Here is a 25,235-nt window from a genome sequence, read left to right as displayed (position 1 = left end):
TTTTTCATAATTCCCTCAGAAATCCTCAAAAACAATATGATAGATATGTGTCCGTGAACGTGATAAGTCGAGTAATTTTTGTCCGATTTAGATGAAATTTGATTTGAAGGTGTAAGGCGGGATAAACTTGAATGAATTCACTTCGCAAATCAGCGTGATCGGACCATGGAAACTGGGTTTTCGGTTGGTTTTATGGGGTTAAAAATGGGTTTTTCTCACTTTTGACCCTCAAAACATAATATTTTCAGATTTATCTTTAAACCATTTCAAAGATTTTAAAATTACAAATTATTTAGTATATTGATATTTTTTGGGTGGTTATTGGTTACGGAGAAAACTGAATAATTTGTATATTTAAAATTCCCATTTTATTTTTATAGGAAATAAGTAAACGAATGTAGTTTGCTTGTTTATAGATATATTTTGATAAAACTTGGCAAATTGATGTATTAAATACGTAGCTATTCATTTTTCACTAAAAACACACATTCACTTCCCTGTAGCAGCAAACTGAGGTACTTGTTAAACCTAATGCTATTTAAATGAATTTAATTTAAAATCCACTTATGGTAAATTCGAAATTAAAATTCACTTAGTCTGCAAGTTTGCTGCCGCGGGAGTATTTGTAATAGGTTTGATTGGTTTTAAAGCAAAAATAATATGTTTTCAGTCCCATAAAAATACTTATAGCTAATCATCAACATTGTAAATGTATTAAGGAATATGTTTAATCCATAATTACATTCTCTACGGACTATATTCTACAACAATGATAATAACAGTTGCACAACGTAAACTCATTTATATTTGTTTGTTAGTTTTAACAGGATTTTCTTGAGTGGAATATTACTCCACAATACAGGTCACAGTTCATATTTGACTGTTTATGACCGCACTAATAGTAAAAAAATATTTTACAAAAAATGAAAGAGTACACAAAATAAAGCTGCATTAAGTTTATGGCATGTGTTTAATCCAATATGAATTACACCATCACTATACATAAGAGTTTAAAACCTAAATATCAGGTTAAATATTAAACTGGTAACATGTTCAAGGCAGAGGTACAGAGTAGGTGGCTCCCACACTGCCTTGCACCTTGCTGGAGTGAGGGATGGTGTTGGCTGCCCCATGGATAGACAGGGTGCCGGGGCCGAGCTTGGTGCTGCCACCCACACTGCCTGTGACGACGTTCCCTTGTCCTCTGGAGTGAGTGACGTCCAGGCCGCCCTGGAGGCCGCTTGGGTGCTGGTAGTTGACACCACCCCCGACAGTTGACGCACCGTTGTAAGGACCGCCGAACACGTGAGACCCGTGTGCAGACCCCTGCAGTCCTGCCTGTGAGACTGGCGTGTTGGCGTGTCCGTGGACGATGGTACCACTGGGACGGACACTGTCCAGGCCGAGGTGCCAATTCTGCATTTGCAACTGAAATAGGAAACACGTTTATAATAAAATGCTTTCTGAGGTCGAATAATAATATCAATTCATCAAGTAATCAAGTGTTATATAAAGCTGATGATTGTATAAAACCCTAGAAAAAATCTGTTGTTAAGAGCATCAATAGGAATTAACAGATGATCATCTAAGAGTTGATAATACTTACTCTGCAGTGAGGATAACTTGGAGGACAAGTGCCTTGACCAAATGCAGCTGTAGCAGCAGTTGCTAGTACAATCACAATGGAAAACATCTTGCGATCTGAAAAATTGAGTGGTTAGAATAGCAGTATACAAATAAATATTTCATTAATTCTCAATGGCGTCAAATATAAAGATTTCTCCCAAGCAAGCCTGATAGTATATTTTCAAATATTAACGTGTTGGTAAAAGCAACAGTGTCAGACTGAATTCGAATTAAATCCAAACATAAGGAAAAAACATCTTTGTTAATAATTAAATTAAAACCTCTATATTTTTTGCTTATATTGTAGCTTATACAGGTTTAGCTTATTTTTATTGATACGTTTAACGGTTTAACATATCTTGTTGAATATTGTTTGTTCTTTTATTAACTTGATCGCATCACAAAATATGTTGAAAATACCCCCACCGCAGCAAACCTGCAGACTAAGTGAATTTCCATTTGTCTGATTTGATTTTTAATTAAATCTATTCAAATAACATTAGGTTTAACGAGTACCTAGGTTTGCTGCCTACAGAGAGGGTAATAAAGTGTGGTTTTTAGTAAAATATTCATTGCTTAGTATAAAATAAATATATTTGCCAGGTTTGATCCAAATATATCAAGAAACAAGCAAACTACAACAGTTTTCTTATTCTCCATGAGAATAACATGAAAATTTTTAATTTACAGTTTTCTCCGTAACCAATAATCATACAGAAACACTTAAGTATACCAAATTTTGTATACTAAGTTTTTTAAGCTCTTCAAAATGGTCTAGAGAAAATTTGGGAAATTATAAGTTTTAAGGGTCAAAAACGAGAAAACCCAAGTTTTACCCAATAAATCCCCCCCCCCATAAAACCCTGTTCCCATGGTCCGCTCATGCTCGTTCGCGAACTTGTTCGAATAAACATAAGCTTACACGTTCGAACCAAATTTCATCGAAATCGGGATCATTTTAGCTCAAGTTATCGTGCCAACGGACATATATATATATATATATATATATACATTTGAACGGATGGTGTTTTTGACTTCTAGGGACAAAAAAATAAAAAAGTAAATCGGTTCCGGGTCCACCATGAGACCTACGGTAATTGCTTATTTCCTATAAGGGTAATTCGCTAAAATGCAAAGTATATTTGTTACATTAAATATCAATATAAAATACTAATTGTAATATATTTAAGATAACAGGTGATAAGTGTTTTTCACCAAAGATAATGAAGCATACATTTCCAGAGACTTATTTCAGCAATTAAATTCATTAATAATTCAAACTCACGTAATAGGGGTATAAAGCCTTTGCTTTTAAATTAAAATTGTATTTATGTCAATGCATATTTATTGGTTCTTAGCTGCAAATATGTTTATTATCAGTAATAACGTAAACGTATTTAATTTACTTAGTATTGTGAAAGAATCGGATACTTATATTTTATGTTCGAAAAGAAATCGTTACTGCAATCTTGGTCTTTTTTAGATACCTCGATGCTTTAGTAGAAAAAAAAAGAAATAAAAAAAATTTATGGGATGAAATATCTATAAATAATATTATTAAATGAATATTTAATAAAATGAATAAAATATAAACATGGTTATAAGAAAATAAATGAAACAAACTCATACTTACATTGGTTAGCAGTGAAGTAGGTCTGTATATGACCGACAAGCCGATAAGAGGGAATGGTTGAACTGAGACCAGAGCCTCGCAAGTATATATACCGCGACTCGCGAGTGGGAATCCCCAGCCTGACTGCGGCTGTGTAGCTCTGTACAGTACAGAGCAGCTGGGCCTACGTGGAGAAAAATTACAAATTTGTTTGGACTTACTCAGATCCTAAACCAGCATATGAAGCCGTTCACCAGATATTGTTCAACTTGTATATTAACAACCCACTTTACAAAATAAACATAATCTATAGAGAATGACATTCGATTGTAGTTTACGCCCTGTCAGTTCGAAGTGTAGGATAGCTAGATTTAATTAGGACCGGCCCTAGTTCCACGTTGTTAGTAATTTTCAACAATTAAAAGTCAGATTTTCATTTGTTATATTAAGATGACTAACTCGTCAGTATTCCATATTTTGGAAAAGTTATCTTTAGCAACTTAAATCATAAATTGATAAATCAAATATTATAACATTTAATTCAATCCTAAGTATCACTGCATTTTATTTTTGAGTTTGTTTAAAAAACTTTCTATGAAGAATTTTAACATTTATCTAAGTATTCAGTACAAATATTTTTAGCATAAGTATAAAGGTGACAACAAGATGGTACGTTTGACTCAAAAGGTTTAAAGTAAAATTCACCTGATAATATTCCACTAGTATTTCTACTTTGCAAATTAATACTCTTCAAATGTATCAAGACGAAATATACATTTAGTATGAACCAATAGTAGAAAAACAAAAGATGAATGTCCCAGATTTGAGAGTCAATCAACTCATTTCGATACTTATAACATCTAACGATAGTAGTATTGCTGGGAATCCCTAAAAAGACTGCATAAAGATTTACATATGCAGCGATTATTAATTATTTAAGCTTAATAAAACTGAAAAACTTACATGTTTAACTAAACAGTTCTTTAATATATCAATACATACCTACACGTCACATAAATCTTATGTTTATATATTTAAACATAAGTAAATCAATCAATTTAACACTATTTCTTTAAGCAAATATATGTCTCATAAGGTTTTCAAGACATGTTTGATATCAAACAGTTTTATCGTATTTTAATAAACATAAACTGGTTGCTAAACGCTTTAGTAAAAGTATGCTCCTAAGTGCATCAGCACCTCTTTACATTTCGTTCTCTGTAGCCTAATGAGTTTCAATCAATTACCTGATTTACTACCACATGCTGCCAAAAGCGTTTACTAAACGAATTGGTACGGTTAAATTTTGTTTTAAGCCTTCGGCAAATGTGTAACTGTTTTGTACAACAGACTATACTTTTTCACTCCCTCTTTCCGTTGAAAAACACGGGTAAAAAGCTATAAAAGTTTAATTTCAAACGAATACATATTTACAAACATTAGAATCTTGGAATCATATAAATAACAAGAATAAATTGCATTGAAAACGCATAAACGCCGAAGCGTTTTTAAACTGGGTTTGGTGTGTTATGCAAGCAGCAATCATATAGACCCTAATAAATTATGACAAAACTGTACATAGTAATATTTTACGTTAAAGGTTTTACGGAGTTGTTTTGAATATATTACGTACTACTGCACTAACTACCAGTTTCAAAGTACCACGGGTTTGGGGTCGGTAAAGTAACTTACATTTCACCAAACAGCTTGATAAAATGCTAACTACAGAAGTCTACTGCTCAAATGAGGTCATTGGATTTTCTGTTATAGAGTGAAGGTGTGCAATAAAAAAAAAACATATAAACGTAAACTCAACAGCTTACAACTGCATGAGGCGACTTTCTAGGATCTTTTATTCTGTGGGTGGCTAAAAAAGGTAAATACAAATATGCTGCATAGTATAAACCGAATAAAAGATAATGAGGACAAAAAAAGAGTACTTAAAACGTTCAAGTGTCTGTTCTAAAGTTAGGTACATGTAGATTACAATAGAATGGAATATAATGTATAGTACTTGATGAAATACTTACCAGCTTCAATTATAATGTTTCCTTTGATTAACTTTATCTACATACTAGCTGCAGTAGGTTACCCGTGTTTTGCTACGGAGAAAAAGACGTGAAATTTAAAGAAATGTGTTTTATGTCTGTTGTATTAATTTCATAAAAGTGTATACCTTTTAACTCAGGCTAGTGGTGGAAACCACCATGTCTGTTTTGTTAAATATTAAATGTTGTATAGAATAACAAAAGATAATCTTACCAATGATAATAACTTATTTTAACAATTTAATTTACTCAATTCTCCTACGTATACCTATTTCTTTTATCTTTTTCATTATTTTTGATGTTTTAACTTCAATCTTGAGGTTTCAAAACCACCAATTATTTAATTTAAATAAACGAAATGTTATTAGGTTCATCAATTTTCTTTAAAATGTTTACTTACACTAAATTATTGTGAAAAAATAGGTACAAGCTGTTATAAACTTGAGCAATATCGTAGTGCCTTATCAATAGTGATTTAATCATACTCTACAGAAAACAGCCGTTTATAGCTCCCTTCGTCTACAAAATCATCGTTTATAGGGTGACTTAAAATAGGGAACAGAAAAAACATATGGTAAATTTTTGGTTCGGTAACCTCAAATTTTGTTTATGGACACTATAAATATTGTTTACAATTTGATACAGAAATGTAAACATTGTTGACGACTTTGTATAACCTAAATTTATGTGGTCTAATTTTGTAACGAATAGAAGGCTATTTCCAAAGTATAATGAAAATAGTTTTTCATCATTAGGAGCGAAAGTGTCTTTTTGGTACATATCCAAACTCGGCTGCGCCTCGCATGTAAAAGACGATTCCGTACCTAAAAGAGCCACTTTCGCTCACTGTAAATTAGGATTTATTTTTAAACCAAGCAAAAAAGAATACTTTTTAATTTACACATGAAACTGAGCATTGAATAATTAATGGCATACAACACAACAAACAAAACCAATATGAAAATAACTATAATTGAAATAAAAAAAATATCAAGTACAAAAATATTTATTAACAAACATAATTTTAGTTATATCTCTAATTCTATTCTAAAAAAAATAACGAACAACATAATATTGATTGCGATTCTTTTTACCAGTCCCTTATAGTCCATTGCATTTGCATTTACACTTTCACCATTGATTAATGAAACATAGTACATATATTTCATTGCTTTTAGACACAAAACAACACTGTGTATTGCTCAATTTTATGATATTTCCCTTGGTTTAATTATATCAGCGGTGAAGTAAAACGCAAACACTAAATTTCTTGTAATTCAATGAATTCATTCAGAAGTGCTGTTAAGTAAGAAGTATGTTAAGATAAAATAAGAATATTTACCGATCAGAGTACTCAAAACACAGTACAAAAAGTTATTATGTTTTGCAATAGGAGTCATTTATACAACTAAATGCAAATAGCCTAATGGCTGTAGGATCCAAAGACAATTATAGAAAAAAAATTTTTAGTAGCTACAAATGCCTTTGAAATGCCTTTGTACCTTTGAATTAAACAATTGTGGCGTTAATTATAATTATTATTACTAAACCATACACCGGCAAAAATCAAATAATACGAGTAGTTTAAATATTAGTACTCTCTGATTAATATGTACATTCATCTAAGTTTTTAAAAAAGGATATGTATTTTAAGCCCTGATCAAAAACTATGTTAAGCAGATTAAATTTGCTAATAAAATATTAAAGTTATTCAAAACATGCACATTTTGTACTTTTCCTAATGCTTACATACAAATATATTAGAAAAACTATTTTTAAAGACTCGGGATAAAGTCCAGGTTTATACGCCAACGGTAATGGAATCTTTGAATTCAATAATAAATAGCACATTCTAGAACATAATAAAACAAACCTATCACAAATTTAGACGTGCAAAATATTTTATATTACTTTTTTAATTTGATTTGTATGAGATTGTTAAGTTAGCATTTGACAGTTATGCTTCTACGGTATACATTCAATTGTCAACCCAAAGTATGAAATTTGTTATAAAATTAAGTGTTTTATTTAAATTAAATTGTCAAATATTAATTTTATTTGATAATTTGAGTTTTCTCGTCCTGCCATGGAGATGGTCGGTACAGTTTCCCAGACAAACAGAAAGACAGACAGACCTCACCTCAAATTTATAATAGTACAGAATTATACATTTACTAGGCTAAGTCATAATACCATTCTATTGTGTTTAATTTAATGAAACGTCCGTTGGGACAATATTTTTATTACTTGTAAAATGATTGTTACATTTTAAGAAGGCTGGTGCACCTACCTGTTGCTCTGATTTAAGCGTAAAATACTTATATTTTATTTGTTAATTCAGCGTCGTTCGTCTTATCGTACTAATATAACGATAAAAGAGTTTCCAATTACATTTACACCTTTACCTGATGAACCGTTTTTACAAAAGTAGGCATAATAAATTGCCTTATTTTGAACAACATTTTTCGTACGCCCATTTTAAAGAACTTTTCTGTGGTCTTGTGTGTTATTCTATACCTATAGTTAATGATTCTAAGGGTTTTTGATTTACACTTGGATGAAATATGTATGTTCGCAATGTTTCTATGAGTTTTAAATATTCTTAATTTGTCTTAAAATAGGATAAACGAGAACATTCTGATTAATTGAAAATGGGATTTACTATAAACATAGCTGGGTTTTTCTTTTTTGAGAGCTATTTCATACTATTTTAACATGTAAGCATATAGATGTATTACCCAAGGATAATGTTATATCCAGTTCTCCTGGTGGGAATACATAACACAATAACTCGATCATTCAGCCAAATTGCCAATGCTTCAAAGCCAAGTCATCAAACTAAAACGATTTACAAACATGTTGATTATACAAATTAAAATTCATCGAGACTGTAAAGGATATGGACTTGATTTTTTTAAAGAGCACTCCAAAGATAATTGGTATTATAAAACAGAATTGACAAGTGTATTAAAAAGAAGCTGGTCCAATGTTCTGGTTATCTCAGGAAGGGGGGTATTACAAAGCAGATCTGAGTTGCCGGTTATAGTGTGAATAAGCAGAATGTTACTTAAATAATTCAGTGCCTCTTGAATGTAAATACAGAAAACAATTTATATGTTTAATGATTATTATATACACACCCATATTAATTAAACATAATTATAATTGGTCACCGATGTATCTAGTATAGTGATCATACTCATGCTCTGATGAATCATAATCACTTTGGTTTAGGTTTTGTCACAAAACATTTTAATTTAGTAGTTCATAAATATTGCTTAAACTGGTGCTAATTCACTAAACAAAATGCATAGTCTTGTAGTATATAGTTTGTCCAATGAGTACACTATGTATATAATTTAAAAACTTAAATATAAGGTTTAACGTAAAGCTAGTGTCAGGGAGTGGAAAGATAATACACCACATCAATTTTAAGGCATATGTTTAATCCAATATGGATTGCAACTATACATAAGAGTTTCAAACCCAAATATCAGGTTAAATATTAAAATGGTAACAAGCTCAAGGCAGGGGTACAGAGTAGGTGGCTCCCACACCGCCTTGCACCTTGCTGGAGTGAGGGATGGTGTTGGCTGCCCCATGGATAGACAGGGTGCCGGGGCCGAGCTTGGTGCTGCCACCCACACTGCCTGTGACGACGTTCCCTTGTCCTCTGGAGTGAGTGACGTCCAGGCCGCCCTGGAGGCCGCTAGGGTGCTGGTAGTTGACACCACCCCCGACAGTTGACGCACCGTTGTAAGGTCCACCGAACACGTGTGACCCGTGTGCAGACCCCTGCAGTCCTCCCTGTGAGACTGGCGTGTTGGCGTGTCCGTGGACGATGGTACCACTGGGACGGACACTGTCCAGGCCGAGACGCCAATTCTTCTCCAACTGTAAAATCCAACCTTAATATGATAATATTTTAATATTGAAATTGAAAGTTAAATTATTAGGGTGAATACAGCATTAAAGTGCGGATGAGAATATTTTAATGCTAGTATGCTAGTAGAAGAAGAAAATGTTTGTGTCTAATTTGTGTAAGCAGATAGTAACTACTACAGTAAAACTATAGTGCAGATGATTACACCAATAATGATATGGGCTAGTGATTTCAGTGAACTTCTGTTTATTGCTATACAGTCTAAACATTTGTGTTAAAGCTCAAATGCTGTAGTAGTTGTTACAGCCCTTAAGGGTTTATTTCCAGAAAATGCGAGTATTTATTACTTTGAAATAACTAATAATTTGTAATTAATTAACATTAGAGCTCAATCAACTTACGCAAGATGGAATCAGTGGAGAGCAGCCATATTGACCCAGTACAGCAGAAGTAGCAACTGCTAGTAAAACCACCGTTTTGACTATGTAGTGCATATTTAAGTCTGAAAAACGTGTTTTATTATTTTAACCATGCTAACAAATCATACTGTTTGAAACTCGTTATTAATATCTTCTATACTTTTATAAAGAAAAGGTGGTGTCTGTCTGTGTATGTGTGTCTGTCTGTCTGTGTGTTTGTTTGTATGAGCTAAACTCCAGAACTACTGAACCGACTGGGCTCAAACTGTTAAAAATAAAGCTACAGCTCCGAGGATACATATAGAACTATTCCCCCTTCGATATTGACCTAGGGTTCTGCCCCACAGGTTTTCAAAGTTCTGAGGTGAGAGTTTAAATGTATTGATTATTTATTTGTCACCATGGTAACAAAAAAACGAATCCACAAAGTTTAAAATGTAAACAAGTACAACTGTCAAATGAATTTTTACTTCACATGTCCACACCGCCGGTTCAAACATATTACATACTGCAAGGATATTAGAACAGAAAGGGTATTGATCATAAACCCAATTCTGTGAAATATGATTTTACTTGGTCAAATGTAAACATTATTTAACATTGCTTAAATGGAACTGTCAAACCATATGTTAAGGCCATACGAACAAACATACATACATTAGTATGGGATTCTTTCAGTTACGTCATTTGTTTATGTTCATAACGAGTCTGTTCTAAAATTTTGTGAAATGCTGAAATATTTTAAAGTAAATTAGTAATCGTAAAAGAAATTATTCATAGATATAGGAAATATTTTAGATTCTATAATCATTGCTGTATCAACCTAGGCTCTAGTTTTATGAGAAATTATAATATTAGTAAGATATTTTTTAGATATATTTTTGGGTAAACAGTAATAAAATACTCCGTCCGCAGTAAACCTGCAGACTAAGCGAATTTCCATTTCCCTGATTATAATTTTACAACAATATTTTAGAACATTACACTATTGACAGGTTTGAAACTATTGTGATAGCTTTTCGTTACTAGTAAAAACCATCCAACATGTTATTTGATTAATACCTTAAAATTTGTCATCGGTTTTGTATCCTAGGTAGCCTAAATAAGTGTTCACAGTCTGAGTTAACAAAAACGTACAAGTTAAGTAATACAGATCAATTTCGATTCTAAATTAAACAGTAGGCGTTAAACAGTTTTTAAGGTATTTTTTAAGAACCAACATTGTCTCTTTTGCATACTGACCCCGTTGCAAGGCACGGGTATAGCTGCTAGTCTTTTAATACATAATAAATTTAAATGTCGGTTGCAGTTTCATGAGTTAGTGAGTTTGTTTGGGATACTAAAAAAATGTTTTCGTTAAAACCATAAGGCTTTTTACCTCTCATTTGTACAATTTGCTAGACTGAAAAATATTATGATACTAATTAAATGTATTAACACGCTTATGAGATAAAATAAAATAAATTTAGTATCATATAGTCAAAAGTTAAAACATTTTAGTGTGCTGCAGTCAATAAACAACTATTAGTAGTTATATTTTTCTAAACTCTCATATATCCTGTGAACACATAACTACAACTTAAAACAAGTGATTAGTAATAACAAAATATGATGGTTTAGTAATGCTAAAACAGATGTATAATTTACTCACATATAATCTGTCCTCTTTCACAAGAGTGTAGTGGGTAGCTAGGAGTGGAAGGCTTACTGTGCTCTCAGGTCTGATTCTCAGATGTTATATAGAACAAGTATCAGCTGGGCGGGAATCCCCAGCCTCGTCCGCCGTGTATACTGTACAGTACAGAGCAGCTGCCCATTGCCCAGACGTCATGACGTCATGCGGGCCGCGACGCAACCAGCCCGTGCTAGTTAATTGAGATGCATATATAACATTACGAAATATCCGTAGTTTCAATAACGGAAATAATAAATTGCATTCTTAGCCCTTAGTAGTCTTGTGCCTGATTAGCCCAGTTTCATTTTATTTATTAAAAAAATTATTTACATTCATCTATTTACAATGCTATCAATGCTAATGTGCAATGCATATGTTTTTACAATGTTAGTTAAAGTACTAAATCTTGAATACCAACAGTTTTTGGTAGGCCAAAACAGTTAAACTAACAAGCTAACAACAGTTGATCATCCTGAGATCACAAGACGTCTAATACTTATAGTATCAGATCACATAAAATTATCACCGATGAAAAATCTCTGGTTCTGATTTAAGGTGAACACCATTTTTTTTTTTTTTTTTTTTAAGGGAGAGGAGGTAAAATGCTTTTACGCACACAGGTAGCCAGCCTGTAGTGTGAGACTCCTGAGCTTGTCAGACTACTCACTAAAAAAACCCCTCTACTCTGTTGGACACAGACCTGGGATTGTTTGTCACATTACTTCAGGTCAGGTCAACGTGTGACCTAAGCCCTCAGGGCTCGCGCCGTTTCTGGCATTCAATTTCTTTATGACCTAGACTGCATCTCGGTCAAGCTCTAGCTTCTTTGTGCGGAGAATATCCTGGACGAAATGTGACATACAGGTCCAATTGTCCTCACCCTCCGTCATCATCGGAATGACCGTGTCCACCAACAACTGCCCTACATGTTGTTCAGCCTCCAGGCGGGAACCTTCCCAACGCTGGCAGCGGAAGAAGGTGTGCTCCGCGTCATCGGGAGTGCCTGGGCAGTAGATGCAATCGGGTGACACGGCTTTGCCCATTCTGAACAGGTACGACCGAAAAAACCCGTGACCTGTCAGAAACTGGGTAAGGTAATAGTCCACCTCACCATACCGTCGGTCAACCCATGGTTGGACTTGCTGAATCAGTCTCCTGGCCCAGCGTCCCCGCGACTCCTGTTCCCAGCTCTCCTGCCAGAGCTGGTAGGTGCGGTTGCGCTCCTCCATTTTTGCATGGTCCTCTCCACGCCGCTGATAAATCGCTTTCCTCTCCGCCGCCAAAGGTTTGACGGGGATTACTCCAGTAACCACCAAGATGGCAGGTTCAGACACTAATCGGTAGGCGGATGCTACCCTGAGTGCTGCCTGACGCTGCACTCTGGCAAGCCGCATCCTATACACCTCCTTATTGAGCGCGTCTGCCCACACCTCCGCACCATACAGGAGCACAGACTGAACTGTAGACATCAACAGCCTTCTGCGACTGGAACGAGGACCTCCGACATTGGCCATTAACCGGCTAAGAGAAGAGATCACCTTAGCGGCCTTGTCCGCCGTTCGGAATATCTGGTCCCGCCAGCTAAGCTTAGAGTCCACCATGACACCAAGATACTTGGCGGCACGAACGGACTGGACTTCGACGTCCCCCACCCTCAACGGCACAATGGTGTCAATCCGCTTTTTGGTCAGAATCACTATCTCAGTTTTGTTCAGCGCGAGTGAGAGACCGTGATCTGCCATCCATGCGTTTATAGTTCGCATGACTCGGTTTACACCATGACTCGCAAGGTGAACACCATTGCGATAACTCAAAATACTGATACTTATGATAAAAATTTCTTATCATATTTTTTACATAGAATTTTGCTCTAATGGGAATATTGTAAATATCCTGTGCTTTGTACTGGAAAAATATATTCATTATAATTTATTGAAACTCATAATAATAAGTTCTAAATAGTTAATATTTATAGATATATAATATTATAATGAAGAGGTGGTTTCTGTTTGTCTGTCTATCCGTATATATGTCTGTCTCTTTCACGGGTTGAACGCAAAAACCACTAAACCACCTGGACTTAAATTTTATGAACATCCTACAGTACCGAGGATCATATTAGAGATTTACCCACTTTGATATTGACCTAGGCTCTGCCCCACGGGTTTTCAAAGTTCTCAGGCGAGGCTTATAAAAGTTAATATTGATTGGTATCCATGTCAAAAACTTGCGTTGTTTACATGTCCATGGAAGACTACCATAACTCTAGGTTGCACTACTAATTGACTATTAATATAATACTTAGTCTTTGAGTATATTAGTACAACACTTAAATTAAATATATCAATAGTTAATGGATAGCAGTTTCATTTGGTTACTTTAATCAATGGTAAGTGTGAAACAATTGTTTAGTGTCTATAATCTATGGTAAGTGTGTAAATGAACTAAGAAACAGGTACAATTTTATTTAAACCAGCTGTTTGTAAATATTGTTTGTTGATGATTTATAGCTATGAATTTTATTAAAACTTTTCACTAAGACATTTTTGTATGGTTTCTTTTTACTCAAGCACTTTTAACTTTATATAATAAGCTGCAGGGATAATAGAATAATTTGGGCGAAACAAATATATTTTTTTAGTAACTTCAATATCAACTAATTAAATTTTTTGCTTCACGACAGTATCCTGTCACAAGATTATTTTTCACCGACTGATATAAGCTAAGTAGGTGTTCCAAGTAAATCTTACCGGTTACTTTTAAAATGGATAAGCAAATAGTTTCATAAGTGCGTCAGCGCTACTGGTTGCGTACTAGGTGGACTAAAACATTTTCACCACTTACCTAAATTGAAAAACATATACCTATTTATATGAAATGAAAGCGGTGCAGTTGAATTTAACTTATCGTGTTAATTGACATAACTTTTAAATTGGTTTGTTTGTCCAAAGATCAAAATGTAAACATTGATGAAGATATAATGATAGAGAGAGTTGCTGAGTCAGCGGCACTGATCTGTCTGTCCCGCATCAGCTGACCGGTTATCTGTGACGTCAGAGGCAAGGCCGAACTGGTCGTTGAACTGTGAAGTACAGAGTTTCTCATATTAGCTGCGATTAATCTACAATCACAACTGAACTGAAAATTCCAATTTCTCTCCACAAATGCAAGCCCACGAGGAAGCAAAAGCTGCAATAATATTATTGGTGACAAATTAATTACTATAGGTCGGCCTCTTAGAAAGCGTCCTCCTTGTAGCATTGGTGCGAGAGAGAGATACCGAGCTGTGGGAGTGAGACAGAATATGGCTCTTCCCCCACTCCGCTGCCACCCCACCCCCACCCTTTATTTTATTTTACCTTTTATTTTACCAAATCATATGTTATCTTGTAATTTTCCAAAGACTTTTGAATGACAATCATTAGGAATCAGCATTGAATATATAACACTATTATTTAGTTTTATATATCCGTTGTATTCAACATTGAGTGAATATACTGTCCAGTTATATGGTACCATTTAACCGAAAAACAGTAAAGCAGTAAATACCGTACTTGATTGGCTGATTGGAGGGGTGGGGGATGTGCGTGCACACACCTTCTTTTATACTCCTTGCCATCTCGGGTCCAGAGGTATTACAGTACTACGGTACATGAGTACTACGGTAATAGCTTATACCCTATATAGGAAATTCAATAAAAGGCCGTCACTAAGATGTGTGATCGTTACTTGCGATGGTGGCAACGCCATTATAATTGCAGTCACGTTATTTGCGTCTTACACGGGGGAGCGAGCTGGCGTAGTGGTTAGAGCGCGAGACTTCAGTCCCTGAGGTCCCGGGTTCGATCCCCGCCAAGTCACCAATGGATTTGATCTAAGTGACAATGCCGCAACCCCTAGGTCTAGCCTAAAGTAATGTGTACAACAATCCCAGGCTCGTGCCTAGCGTACTAGGACAAAAAAAAACAAAAAAAATTGCGTCTTACACAATCCTGGCAACATCCGCGATAATCTCATGCGATTATCTCAGTTACCATGACTCTTTGTGATTGCGGCCATATCTTAATCGCGGCGAGATTCGTGATGATTGTCCATACCTCTCCGTACCGGAAATTCTCCATGTCACCTCAATTGAAATAATGCACGAAACTGCTAATGCTGCTGAGTTGCAATGAATGAATTCAATACTTTTTAAAAACAACTCCATAACAACCGCACGTAGCTCAGGCGACCACTGCTCTGTGACTAGAAAAAATGGCATCGTGTAGGCTTTCCAACGAGCTTACTCCCACCACTTTCAGACAACCTGTCGCTGAACAGTGCTCTGCAGAAAATGGATCGGTTTTTTGCCGCACCCTGTACTGTATAACACAATAACTATATTCAATATTGAATACAACACTATGTTGGATATAAAACGCTAAATAGTGTTATATATTCAATGCTAATTCGTAATGATTGTCATTCGAAAGTCTTTGGGGAATTACAAGAAAACATGTGATTTGGTCAAATAAAACACGTTCAGTTCGCACGTGACGTCACTATGCACACACCTTGTGAAAACGGCCATTGGCGGAGAGGGGGAAAGTACCCTCCCTCTCTTTCACCTCCCCTACATGCGCTAAAAATTTCGCGCAGGTCGTTTTCTAAACGGCCGACCTATATTAATTATTGCAAGTATCTGTGAGATATTGTTTACAGAAACAAACTTTAAGATTTAAACTTCCTCGATGTTATTCTGTATAAATGTAGGCTATGCAACTTTTTTAAATGAAAAAAGTATAATCGAATTTCATTGAATTCAAATTCAAATTCTTTGTTAAAAAAGTAAAATAAAATTTGATAAGTATTTAACTTCTTTAAAGTTTAGAATATCTATATATTAATTTGAAACTGTTTTTCTTTGTGACAGTTATTTTGAGAGAACGGCTGGGCGTAGAAACTCGGTAGAGGTGTCTAAAGAAAGGTCCTAGTCTGTAGATGAGCTATCAAAAGAGAAACATGGAGAATTCCTTTGGGGCTCTGCCCCAGTGGCCTTTAAATTCCCATCCCATGTTATTCTTATGGAGGAAAACGAGGTTTTTGTCACAGCTAATTTGAGAGAACGGCTGGGCGTAGAAACTTGGTAGGGGTGTCTAAAGAAAGGTATTGGTCTGTAGGTGAGCCCTCAAAAGAGAAACGATGTAAATTTCCTTGGAGCTCTGCCCCAGAGGCCTTTAAAGTTCACTCTGCAATTTTGTTTACACTTCGACCATATGGATCATTTTACACTACTTTTAATGAACCAGCTGTTAATATTAAAATTGTATTCAAAGGTCTACTGAAACTGTCAAAATTAAATGTTTACATAATTATTTATGATTTTAAATGGATTCTCCACTGCATGGCAAGTTTTTTATAGTTTCAACAAAATTATGAATTTATGATACGCTTTAAATGTTTTTTTTTAATCTATGCTTTATTGCTCTTAGAAAATTTTAAATTATGAAATTAGTGTGACTTATCAATTTCAAAGGAACATATAACTATTCCTTATCGGGTTAGCTTATACATATTGTAAGGTTGGCACTTGCCTTTTTTTCCTACTTTCAATCACCATTTATTTTTAAATTCAAGAATGAACACCTGAGATTCATTAATTATTGGTATAACAGTTTTTGATAATCGGGTTGAAAATTGTGTCATGGATGAGTACGTTGAGGATGAGAGCTGTGTTCAAGTTTTGGAATAGACTAACTACGGAGTCTATGGTTTTGGTAAAGTAGGTGAACTAATGTCAATTCAGGTATTTAAAAAAATGTGTACACAGTTTTTACTTTGATGTACACATGTAGCTAGGTTGAACAACGCATCTAAACCTCACAACATACAAAACATTCGGAAACACAACAGTGTCATCACATCTCATCGCATTTGCATAATTTGTTACCAATGCTGGACTAGGTTATGGATTTGGTTCCGCAAATGTTCAAGATGTGTGATAAAATTTCCTACAATTATGGTTCATTCCAATCCACGAAATACATGCACAGCTTTATGTGATCTATATGGCCAAGGCAAAACTACCCCATAAGTTAATAAATTATTAAGTAAGAACAGGATGATTAAACACATGGGTCGATGTGGCAAGAGAAGGATTTAAAATTGCTGAGATCGAAGTAAGAATGTTACTGCTTTCTGGAGAATCAGATATTTTTATAAAAAAAGATGAAGATTTACTTATAAGTCCAGATACAATCTGAATGATTTTCCTAAAGCAGATGGAATTAGTGGTTAGTAATAAATATTGACTCTTTCCGTAACATGATTGACTAATTATACGAACTCATTCTCCCATATAGTGAAAGTGGCTTTGGTATGAAACAAACTCATGAACAAACAATTATAAGACTCCTAAAAAACCTTTTGGGCAACCTAAAGCCGATAAAAAGAAAGGTAGGAAATATTGTGTTAAACTAATTCATCAATCACGTTTTTTAGGGAACACAATCATCATACTTATTATTGCTTATCCTCCCTTCATATAACTAAGATTTTAATGACTTCACTCTATCCAACGCAGTTAGCTGAATTTACATAAAACCTCAAGATTAACCGTCGATTTCGACGGGGTTCCACTAGTATGTTATTTAAGTGTTGATCATTAATTTACTTACGTAAAATATGTACACTATTATTGAAGTTAGTGAACTAATATTTTATTACACTTTCCTCTATAAATCTACAAATAATCGTATAAGAAGTTAAAGTACAGTAGTAGTCAATCGCCTTTGAAATCATGATTAATGAAATTGTAACGAATTAATAATGAAATAAAACATTCTTAAAGAAAATACTTGAAAAGCAGAATAGACTATAAATTAATATAGTTTTTAAGCTCCTCAGTCTTATAGGATACACTTATAATATAATATAATTTTGAATTAAATTTTAATAATTATTATTTAATTTAGTAGAAGATTGTTTTATATGTAAGACCATTAGGGACGTATTGCATTTATAATTATAATATAAGTTAGTGCATACATCATATATTTAAAAAATTGTTTTTTATTCTAACACGAAGCGAAGTAATTATTTAAAGCTTTGCAAGATAACTGATCAGCCAAAGTAATACTCTTATATGTATCGTTTATATTTTCCTTTATATACGTCTAAACTCGAAACTATTCGGAGGAGTTTGGCTGGCACAACACATTGGTCAACTACTGTATTTCCCACTAGTCACTACGTCACTACTGACTGTAGCTGAGTACATCACCAGCACACAGCAGCCTGTCTACACTTGCAGTGCGCTGACAGATCTATCAGCTGACAGATGTTTTAAATAATTTTATTTAATTTGGTTAAGTTCGGGTCACATTAAGCTGGCATCAGCGGCGAATTGAAAGAAGCTACTACTGTACTTTCAGCGTAATGTGACCACAAAATTCCCTGCTGACACTGAGCTGACCCAGCCTTTTGACTGATGCTGGTGCCAGCTGCTGATCACCAGCGGCTGGCGAGCAGCCTATTCTGACCCGTGCTTTACTAAGAAGAGATAAATAAACAATAGGATATATTTTTAGGCTTTTCAACGAAAGGTGGTTCAATTTATTTGCACTGAACAATTGATTGTTATTTATCTAAAAAAAAATTATGTTACATAAAAAAAATCATATTTAGTGGAAATCTTTAGATTTTAATTTCAGGTATTTCTCCTGATATAAACTAATTCTCCTATTTATACGAGGTTTTTCTACTAAAAACTCATCAATGTCATAATATAAACCTTCTGTTTCCCATTACGATGTTTTACTTCCCGATGAATATTTAGGTTGCGTTGTGAAATTGTTTTACGAAGCAGGACAAACATATTCTCTGCAGTAGGTATATTGGATTTATTATCATAATCAGTTTTGGTAACTTATATGCGTACATCAAACATCAATGTAAATTTCACTGGTATTTACTAAATAATAATTCTATAAACATTATTATTTTATTACACTTAATTGCTTTCAGCGACATGTTCTTAACAGCGTAAAATATTTAACCTCCGGGGTGGAACATAAACTTTAATCTGTTGGAGAATTCCACTCTACGACATAACGGAGTAGGTCTACGACATAATGGAGTAGGTCTACGACAGTGTATTTTCTGGTGGATTGCTGTTGTGTTTCGTTTATCCTTCATTAGCAAACCCAGTTATGTATGTTAAGTTATGTGAACCCAGTAGTGATTTGGATTATAACCTCATTCAAAGATCAGTGATGAAAGTATTTTAAGTGTACGTGAAGTAGGGTCTATTTTATTTACATCATTTATCCCAGTGTCCATACAAAATCCCAGCGTAAGTCAAATGACTCTAATAAACTTCAATTCCAAAGATTTGGCATGTATTATTAGACAGTATGAAAGAGGTTTGGTTTCTTCTCTCTGTGTAAAATAAGATTGTGCTTTGTTTCTTATTAACACGAATAGATTAACAACGTAAGGTTGTAAATAGCTGCCAGATACCAGAAAAGGTTAAGGGTTAAAAATTTCATTCCTTCAATAAATGGATCCTCACGTTAGGTTTTTGTCGCTTATAAGTTTTCCGGAAATAGAATGTCGTGTCCAGAAAACATGTGCAGGACTTTAGTTAAATAACATTCCCCACTTTAATACCTACTATATATTAACTTTATAGATGATTATAGATTTATAGATAATGGCTATAAAGCCTACTCGTACTCAATTGTTCTATAGTACCTATTTTGGATTCACTTAATAATTGAATTACATTTTATTTCCATATCTCAATTTCAAATTAAGACGTTAATTAGACAACTTGCGTAATCATTCAAAAATAATAACACGGAAAATCTATCTGATCTAATACTGTAGTATATTTATAGATTATTAGGTTAAGGCGTTTGAATTTCCAAAATAATCTCAACATTTCTAACCTAAAGATATAGCTACTTTACAGTGTGTTCCTGAGGTTTATTGAATCACATATGCAATGAATGTAATTACTCTGACTCTCAATAAGTACGGTACTCAAGTACGTAATAGATGAAGAATAATATGTTTAGTCTTATCAGATGTTGGAGTTTGTAACAAATAGATATTTTTGTTTAATTAATCCAGAATATGTTCATTAGATACATGACTATTCATAATCTTGCTGTTTATGTACTGTGACATAGTTAATGCCATGTCGGTTGTTGACAATGCCGAGTTGTGGTAGTGTGTTGCCTCTGAGCTAGTACCTGGGGTTACTACAGTGTTTACTATTGGTCCCACGATGGATCACATCGAACAAACATTCAGCAGATAGACATTGACTTCCAATCTCGTTTATGCTATAATTGTTTCTATGTTTTTGCTATAATGGCTTTATTATGTACCATAGATAACCTTAATTTATCATTAGAGTATGAAAACCCATCTAAGTTACATCCCTACAAGCTCAGTCGACTGTGATGTGGTTATCACACTGTTTTATAAAACTCTGCCTATACCATCAAGTGTCACCCTAATGAAAAGCCCAAATATGATGGATGTATAATGGCACTATTTGTTGAGATGCTTTTTGTACGGTTGTAGGTCAGAGGGTCCCAGGGCAACCCAGACAAGGGTTGGTCGTAAAATATTTGAGCGAGTGCGGTCACAGGGTCCCAGGGATACCCCTCATTAGCGCTGGGACTCTCTGGCAACTCCAGAAAAGAGAGGATTAACGCGCAGGTCACTGAAATACCCCACACGTGGGGTTATACTGTTGGAAATAAATTATTTTGCGTTTCAGTTGCATTACAGCCTTAACTATATGCACAATTTACTATGGAGGAATTATTTTTCAAGCAATGTAGCCTATCTTTGGTTTATGTATTTTAATCAGCCTTGTTGAAATATCAGAATTAATAACTTCATTGAGATTTAAATCTGTCTTCCAATGAAAATCTATTAAACGACTGGAAAAATTCAAAAGAGAAAAATAAACAATCAACTATAAATAAAATACCAATGTTAACGCCTCTTCCACACGAACAACAACTGACACGCTGTACTATATCTACACAATAATATCATACAAAGATCTCAAGGGTTCTGCTGTGGGTATGCTTATCAAGTACGTAAAAACCAGCAAAAATGTAGTTACCATACCTCGGATCTGTTTAGGACTGTTCATGCTTCGATATCGACCGAGGGCTTTGCTTGCTGATTGTTAATGAAATATTTATTTAGTTTTTATCTATCTATATATCTAAAATACTAATGTTCGAGTAAACACTATTATGTATGAAACGTTTAGGTCATATACAATAATAAAGTCGTGAAAAATAATAGCCTAATTTACTAAAAAATATGGGAGTGTTGCACGACGTCCAAGTGCCACGACGTCCAATAATATTTTTCCAGTGCCACGACGTCCAAAACATAATTTTTTAGTTGTTGCACGACGTCCAAGTGCCACGACGTCCAAAAGTACAGTAACTGCCAAAAATATAGTCTTTCTACAAGCTTTGGACGTCGTGGCACTTGGACGTCGTGAAACAGCGCACTGTAGAATTGTAAAGAAGTATCATTTGCACCACGTCCAAAGCCTCTGCCAGTTGCACGACGTCCAAGTGCCACGACGTCCAATCAATATTTGACTGTTGCACCACGTCCAAGTGCCACGACGTCCAAAGTGCCCTGCACACAGTGAATACTGTTTGCCGACCTCAGTGCATACAGTTCGCATTGCAATTATTGAAATATTAGTTTTGAAGGCAACTAGGCCTAGTCAACTGTTTGAAAGTTGTCAACCGCTTCGTCTTTGATTAATGTTTAAATTATTCAATATTCAATGGTTCTAATTGAACTAATTATTGCATTAGCTTAAAAGTTTTTATATGTAAAATAAATACTATGTCACCGTAAAATGTAATGATGCAGTATTTCTGTTGTTATGATTGCATAATTGATTTCTACAAAATAGAGCTATGTCATAGAAACGAAATAAATAAATGACTACACTATTCACTATATTGTATGATTAATACAATAAATTAATCACTAGCCCAAAAGTAAATGGTAGGTTTAATGTGAGTAGTGGTAGAATTATAAGTACTGCAGTAGAATAGAATTGTCATACTATATCAATTGGTAGCAAATTTACTCGTAAGATAAAATGTATGCACAGTTTTATAACAGCTGTAAGACTTCCCATTTAAGTACCGGTATCATTGAAATTGTATAACTTCCATTGAACAGAAATGATATAAGTAGATATTGATACACAGATATATGAATTTTCATACACTTATAATATGACGAATTCAAAAAAGGTTTATCCGTCAAATGTGCTAAATATTATGTAAACTATCACTTATCAGCTTTTTAAGCTATAATGATGTTACTACAATGGTCAAAAATGTTTCCTGTGAAACATGTATTTTTTAAACTAAAGGAAGGTTTCTTTTAGTACAAACATTGCTCTATTAGTGCATACGAAAAATAATTTCACTATTTTACGAGATCAATGTTTGACAACAAATGGTTTAAGCAGATATTCAGAGAGTGTCTCCAGCTGGTGCAGTAATAAAAACGTATTTTAGCCATAGCACAGACAATATATAATACTATATATATAATACTATAATAGTAATCTATCCATCTATCTATACTATTATAAAGAAGAGGTGGTGTCTGTGTGTGTGTGTGTGTCTGTGTGTTTATGAGATAGCCTAATCTAAAAAAGTACTGAATCGACTGGGCTCAAATTGCACGTAAATGAAGCTACAGCTCCGAGGATACATATTATACAACTATTCCCTCTTTGTTATGTCCTAGGGCTCTGCCCCGTGGGCTTTCAAAAATTTGAGGTGAGAGATTTTAAAATATTGATTGATGGTATCCATGGTAACAAGAGCAAACCTACATAATTTAAAAATGTAAACAACCAGAACTAACTGTCAAATGAATTTTGATTTTACAATTCCACACAGCTGGTTCAAACATATTAAATAATGCACAAATATCAGAACAGAGAGGGTAAGGATTATAAATTTAAATAATGACTAGTGTCACGAATACTAGAAAAATACCGGTATGGATCATAAACATAAACAAATGACGTTTTTGGCCCGAAAATAAACATGATTTAACATTGCTTAAATGGAACTGCCAAAACATATGTTCAATGCTATTGGTATAGGATTCGGGCCAACAACGTCATTTGTTATTGTTTATGTTTATGATGGAAATACAAACCATTTATTTACTGTGTGAGCAGAATGTTGACAGTTATATTTTGAGGTACTGGGTAGCTGAGTGGTTATAGTGCTCACCTAGTAATCAAAAGGTCGCTGGTTCGATCCTGAGAAAGGTTAGTAGCTTTTTGATGGTTCGAAACTGGACCCAGCTGTTCCTGATCATTGGGCTTTAAATAAATGATCCTGACTAATATAATGAAACCGCTGATCTTAGTCAGTAACAAAGCTACACAGGTCATCACACACCATTCTACACTCATCCTTCACTCATATTTGGGTTAAAATACGCTCCTAGTTAACGTCCCCATCTCAATAATTGATTGATTGATTGATTGATTGTTTATGTTTATGATCCATACCGGTTTTTTTCTAGTATTCGTGACTAGTGTACATGTTGCTCGAAATCGAGCAATTTCAAAGAAGTACAGGAGTTATTTGCAAACAAATAACTTGTTTAAAAACTAATAACAGTCATAATTCCGATGATTTTAAAAGAGTCAACTAAAAGATAATTAACTAATGGAAATACAGTACCCACAATTTACATAACAGTCCTATTCCAGTTTAAAGGGTTAATTATTAACAATCAAACTGCCCATGAACGGGAAAAGGTAAGCTTACAATTTAAGTCAATGTAAAATGGCTGTCAGCGTTTATAAAGTACCGTACCTAGAGTTATTTTGCCAGTTTGTAGACAATCAGGTGTAGGCTACCGTACTTTAAACTCTACAGGACAGAGTTAGGCAAAAACTGGCAAAATTCTGAAATGGTGTTATTTATCATAGACTTACTCATATGCCAAATCCTTAAAATAAAAATTCAATAACTAATAACTTATATCATTAAACACAAACCAATATCCAAAACTATACACATTTTTAATACAACATAATTTACACATTGACGGTTTACAATTAACATGCTCTTCTTCTCACTATTAATTTTTGCTTTGCAACGGGAAAAGTCTGTTTAGTAATCATTGAAATAGATTTACAATAAATAATCTATCATAAAGTTTAAGATTAAATAAACCTACCACATAGTTGTTTTTTTATCAGCTGTCTGAAATTGTGAAATAGGTATTTGATAGTTCTGCTTGTTTACATTTAAATGTCAAAGCAAATGTAAACATTGTGAATTTTCTCATGCTTCCAAGGAGACAGATTTATAATATTTAATTTTTTTGACAACAGCTGGAGTTTCAAAACAATTTTTGTTTCCCATGTTAATCTTATGGAGAAATACGAAACTTTAAAGGGCCCCAGGGCTTCACTCTCTAATTATTTCCCTAAAAAGAAAGTTTCCTGCACAACTTCACGTTATGCTCTTTCCAATGACACCAAAAACTTGTCAATTGGTTAAGTAGTTTCGGAGGAGTAATTGTCACAAAAATCCCAGGCCTCCAAGTCGTCCTACTTTTCCTACTTTTCCTACTTTTTAGTAGGAAAGTAGGAAAAGTCCTACTTTTTACACATTTGTCCTACTTTCCTACTTTTTTATCAAAATTATGTCGATTTTGCGATATTTTATTACACTTATTAATGTTTACTTATCAATATTTCCCAATGAGAAGTTTTTTCCTAAAAAATATGACTGACTGAGATAATTTTTTTATAAAACAATTTGTTAAATGATTTTAAATTTTAATTTATAAGTTCCAGTACCGGTAGTATCTGTATGGTTAATCTTATCAACATTGTTATTGGGTGAAAACATTTTTATTTTCAAAGACATGGCAATACTATTGT

At 34.1% G+C, this 25,235-nt stretch overlaps 3 protein-coding genes across 4 annotated transcripts in view; 1 reads left to right on the top strand and 2 right to left on the bottom strand.

Annotated features, from left to right (window-relative positions):
• LOC128992984 (GTP-binding protein Di-Ras2) overlaps nt 1-25,235 on the top strand; it is a 291,630-nt gene that overhangs the window by 76,558 nt on the left and 189,837 nt on the right. The window lies entirely within an intron of this gene.
• On the bottom strand, nt 952-6,091 carry LOC128999134 (uncharacterized). The gene is made up of 4 exons (XM_054425511.1): nt 6,065-6,091; nt 3,260-3,422; nt 1,607-1,701; nt 952-1,428 (listed from the first exon to the last, which is right to left on the bottom strand). The coding sequence occupies exons 1-4, from the start codon at nt 6,089-6,091 to the stop codon at nt 1,054-1,056; spliced, it is 660 nt and encodes a 219-aa protein (XP_054281486.1). The 3' UTR covers nt 952-1,053.
• Nucleotides 8,728-11,332, bottom strand: LOC128993132 (uncharacterized). Its single transcript, XM_054416919.1, has 3 exons — nt 11,240-11,332; nt 9,571-9,671; nt 8,728-9,180 (listed from the first exon to the last, which is right to left on the bottom strand). Exons 2-3 carry the CDS (start codon nt 9,661-9,663, stop codon nt 8,809-8,811), a joined length of 465 nt encoding a protein of 154 aa, XP_054272894.1. The 5' UTR covers nt 9,664-9,671; nt 11,240-11,332; the 3' UTR covers nt 8,728-8,808.

This window comes from Macrosteles quadrilineatus, unplaced genomic scaffold (assembly GCF_028750875.1).
Source record: "Macrosteles quadrilineatus isolate MER2022 unplaced genomic scaffold, UCM_ALF_1.0 Scaffold_1__1_contigs__length_201487025, whole genome shotgun sequence".
Taxonomy (NCBI): domain Eukaryota; kingdom Metazoa; phylum Arthropoda; class Insecta; order Hemiptera; family Cicadellidae; genus Macrosteles; species Macrosteles quadrilineatus.
The sequence above is the reverse complement of the archived record's forward strand: the minus strand, read 5'-3'. Positions and strand labels throughout refer to the sequence as shown.

Bases quoted from the DNA above. Each gene is read 5' to 3' on its own strand.
- LOC128999134 (XM_054425511.1), bottom strand. From the start codon at position 6,091: ATGCGAGGCGCAGCCGAGTTTGGATAT. The intron at 3,423-6,064 runs GTACCAAAAAGA...TTCTCCACGTAG, and splicing joins GCGCAGCCGAGTTTGGATAT to GCCCAGCTGCTCTGTACTGT. The intron at 1,702-3,259 runs GTAAGTATGAGT...TCAATTTTTCAG, and splicing joins CTACTTCACTGCTAACCAAT to ATCGCAAGATGTTTTCCATT.
- LOC128993132 (XM_054416919.1), bottom strand. From the start codon at position 9,663: ATGCACTACATAGTCAAAACGGTGGTTTTACTAGCAGTTGCTACTTCT. The intron at 9,181-9,570 runs GTAAGTTGATTG...TGGATTTTACAG, and splicing joins CTCCACTGATTCCATCTTGC to TTGGAGAAGAATTGGCGTCT.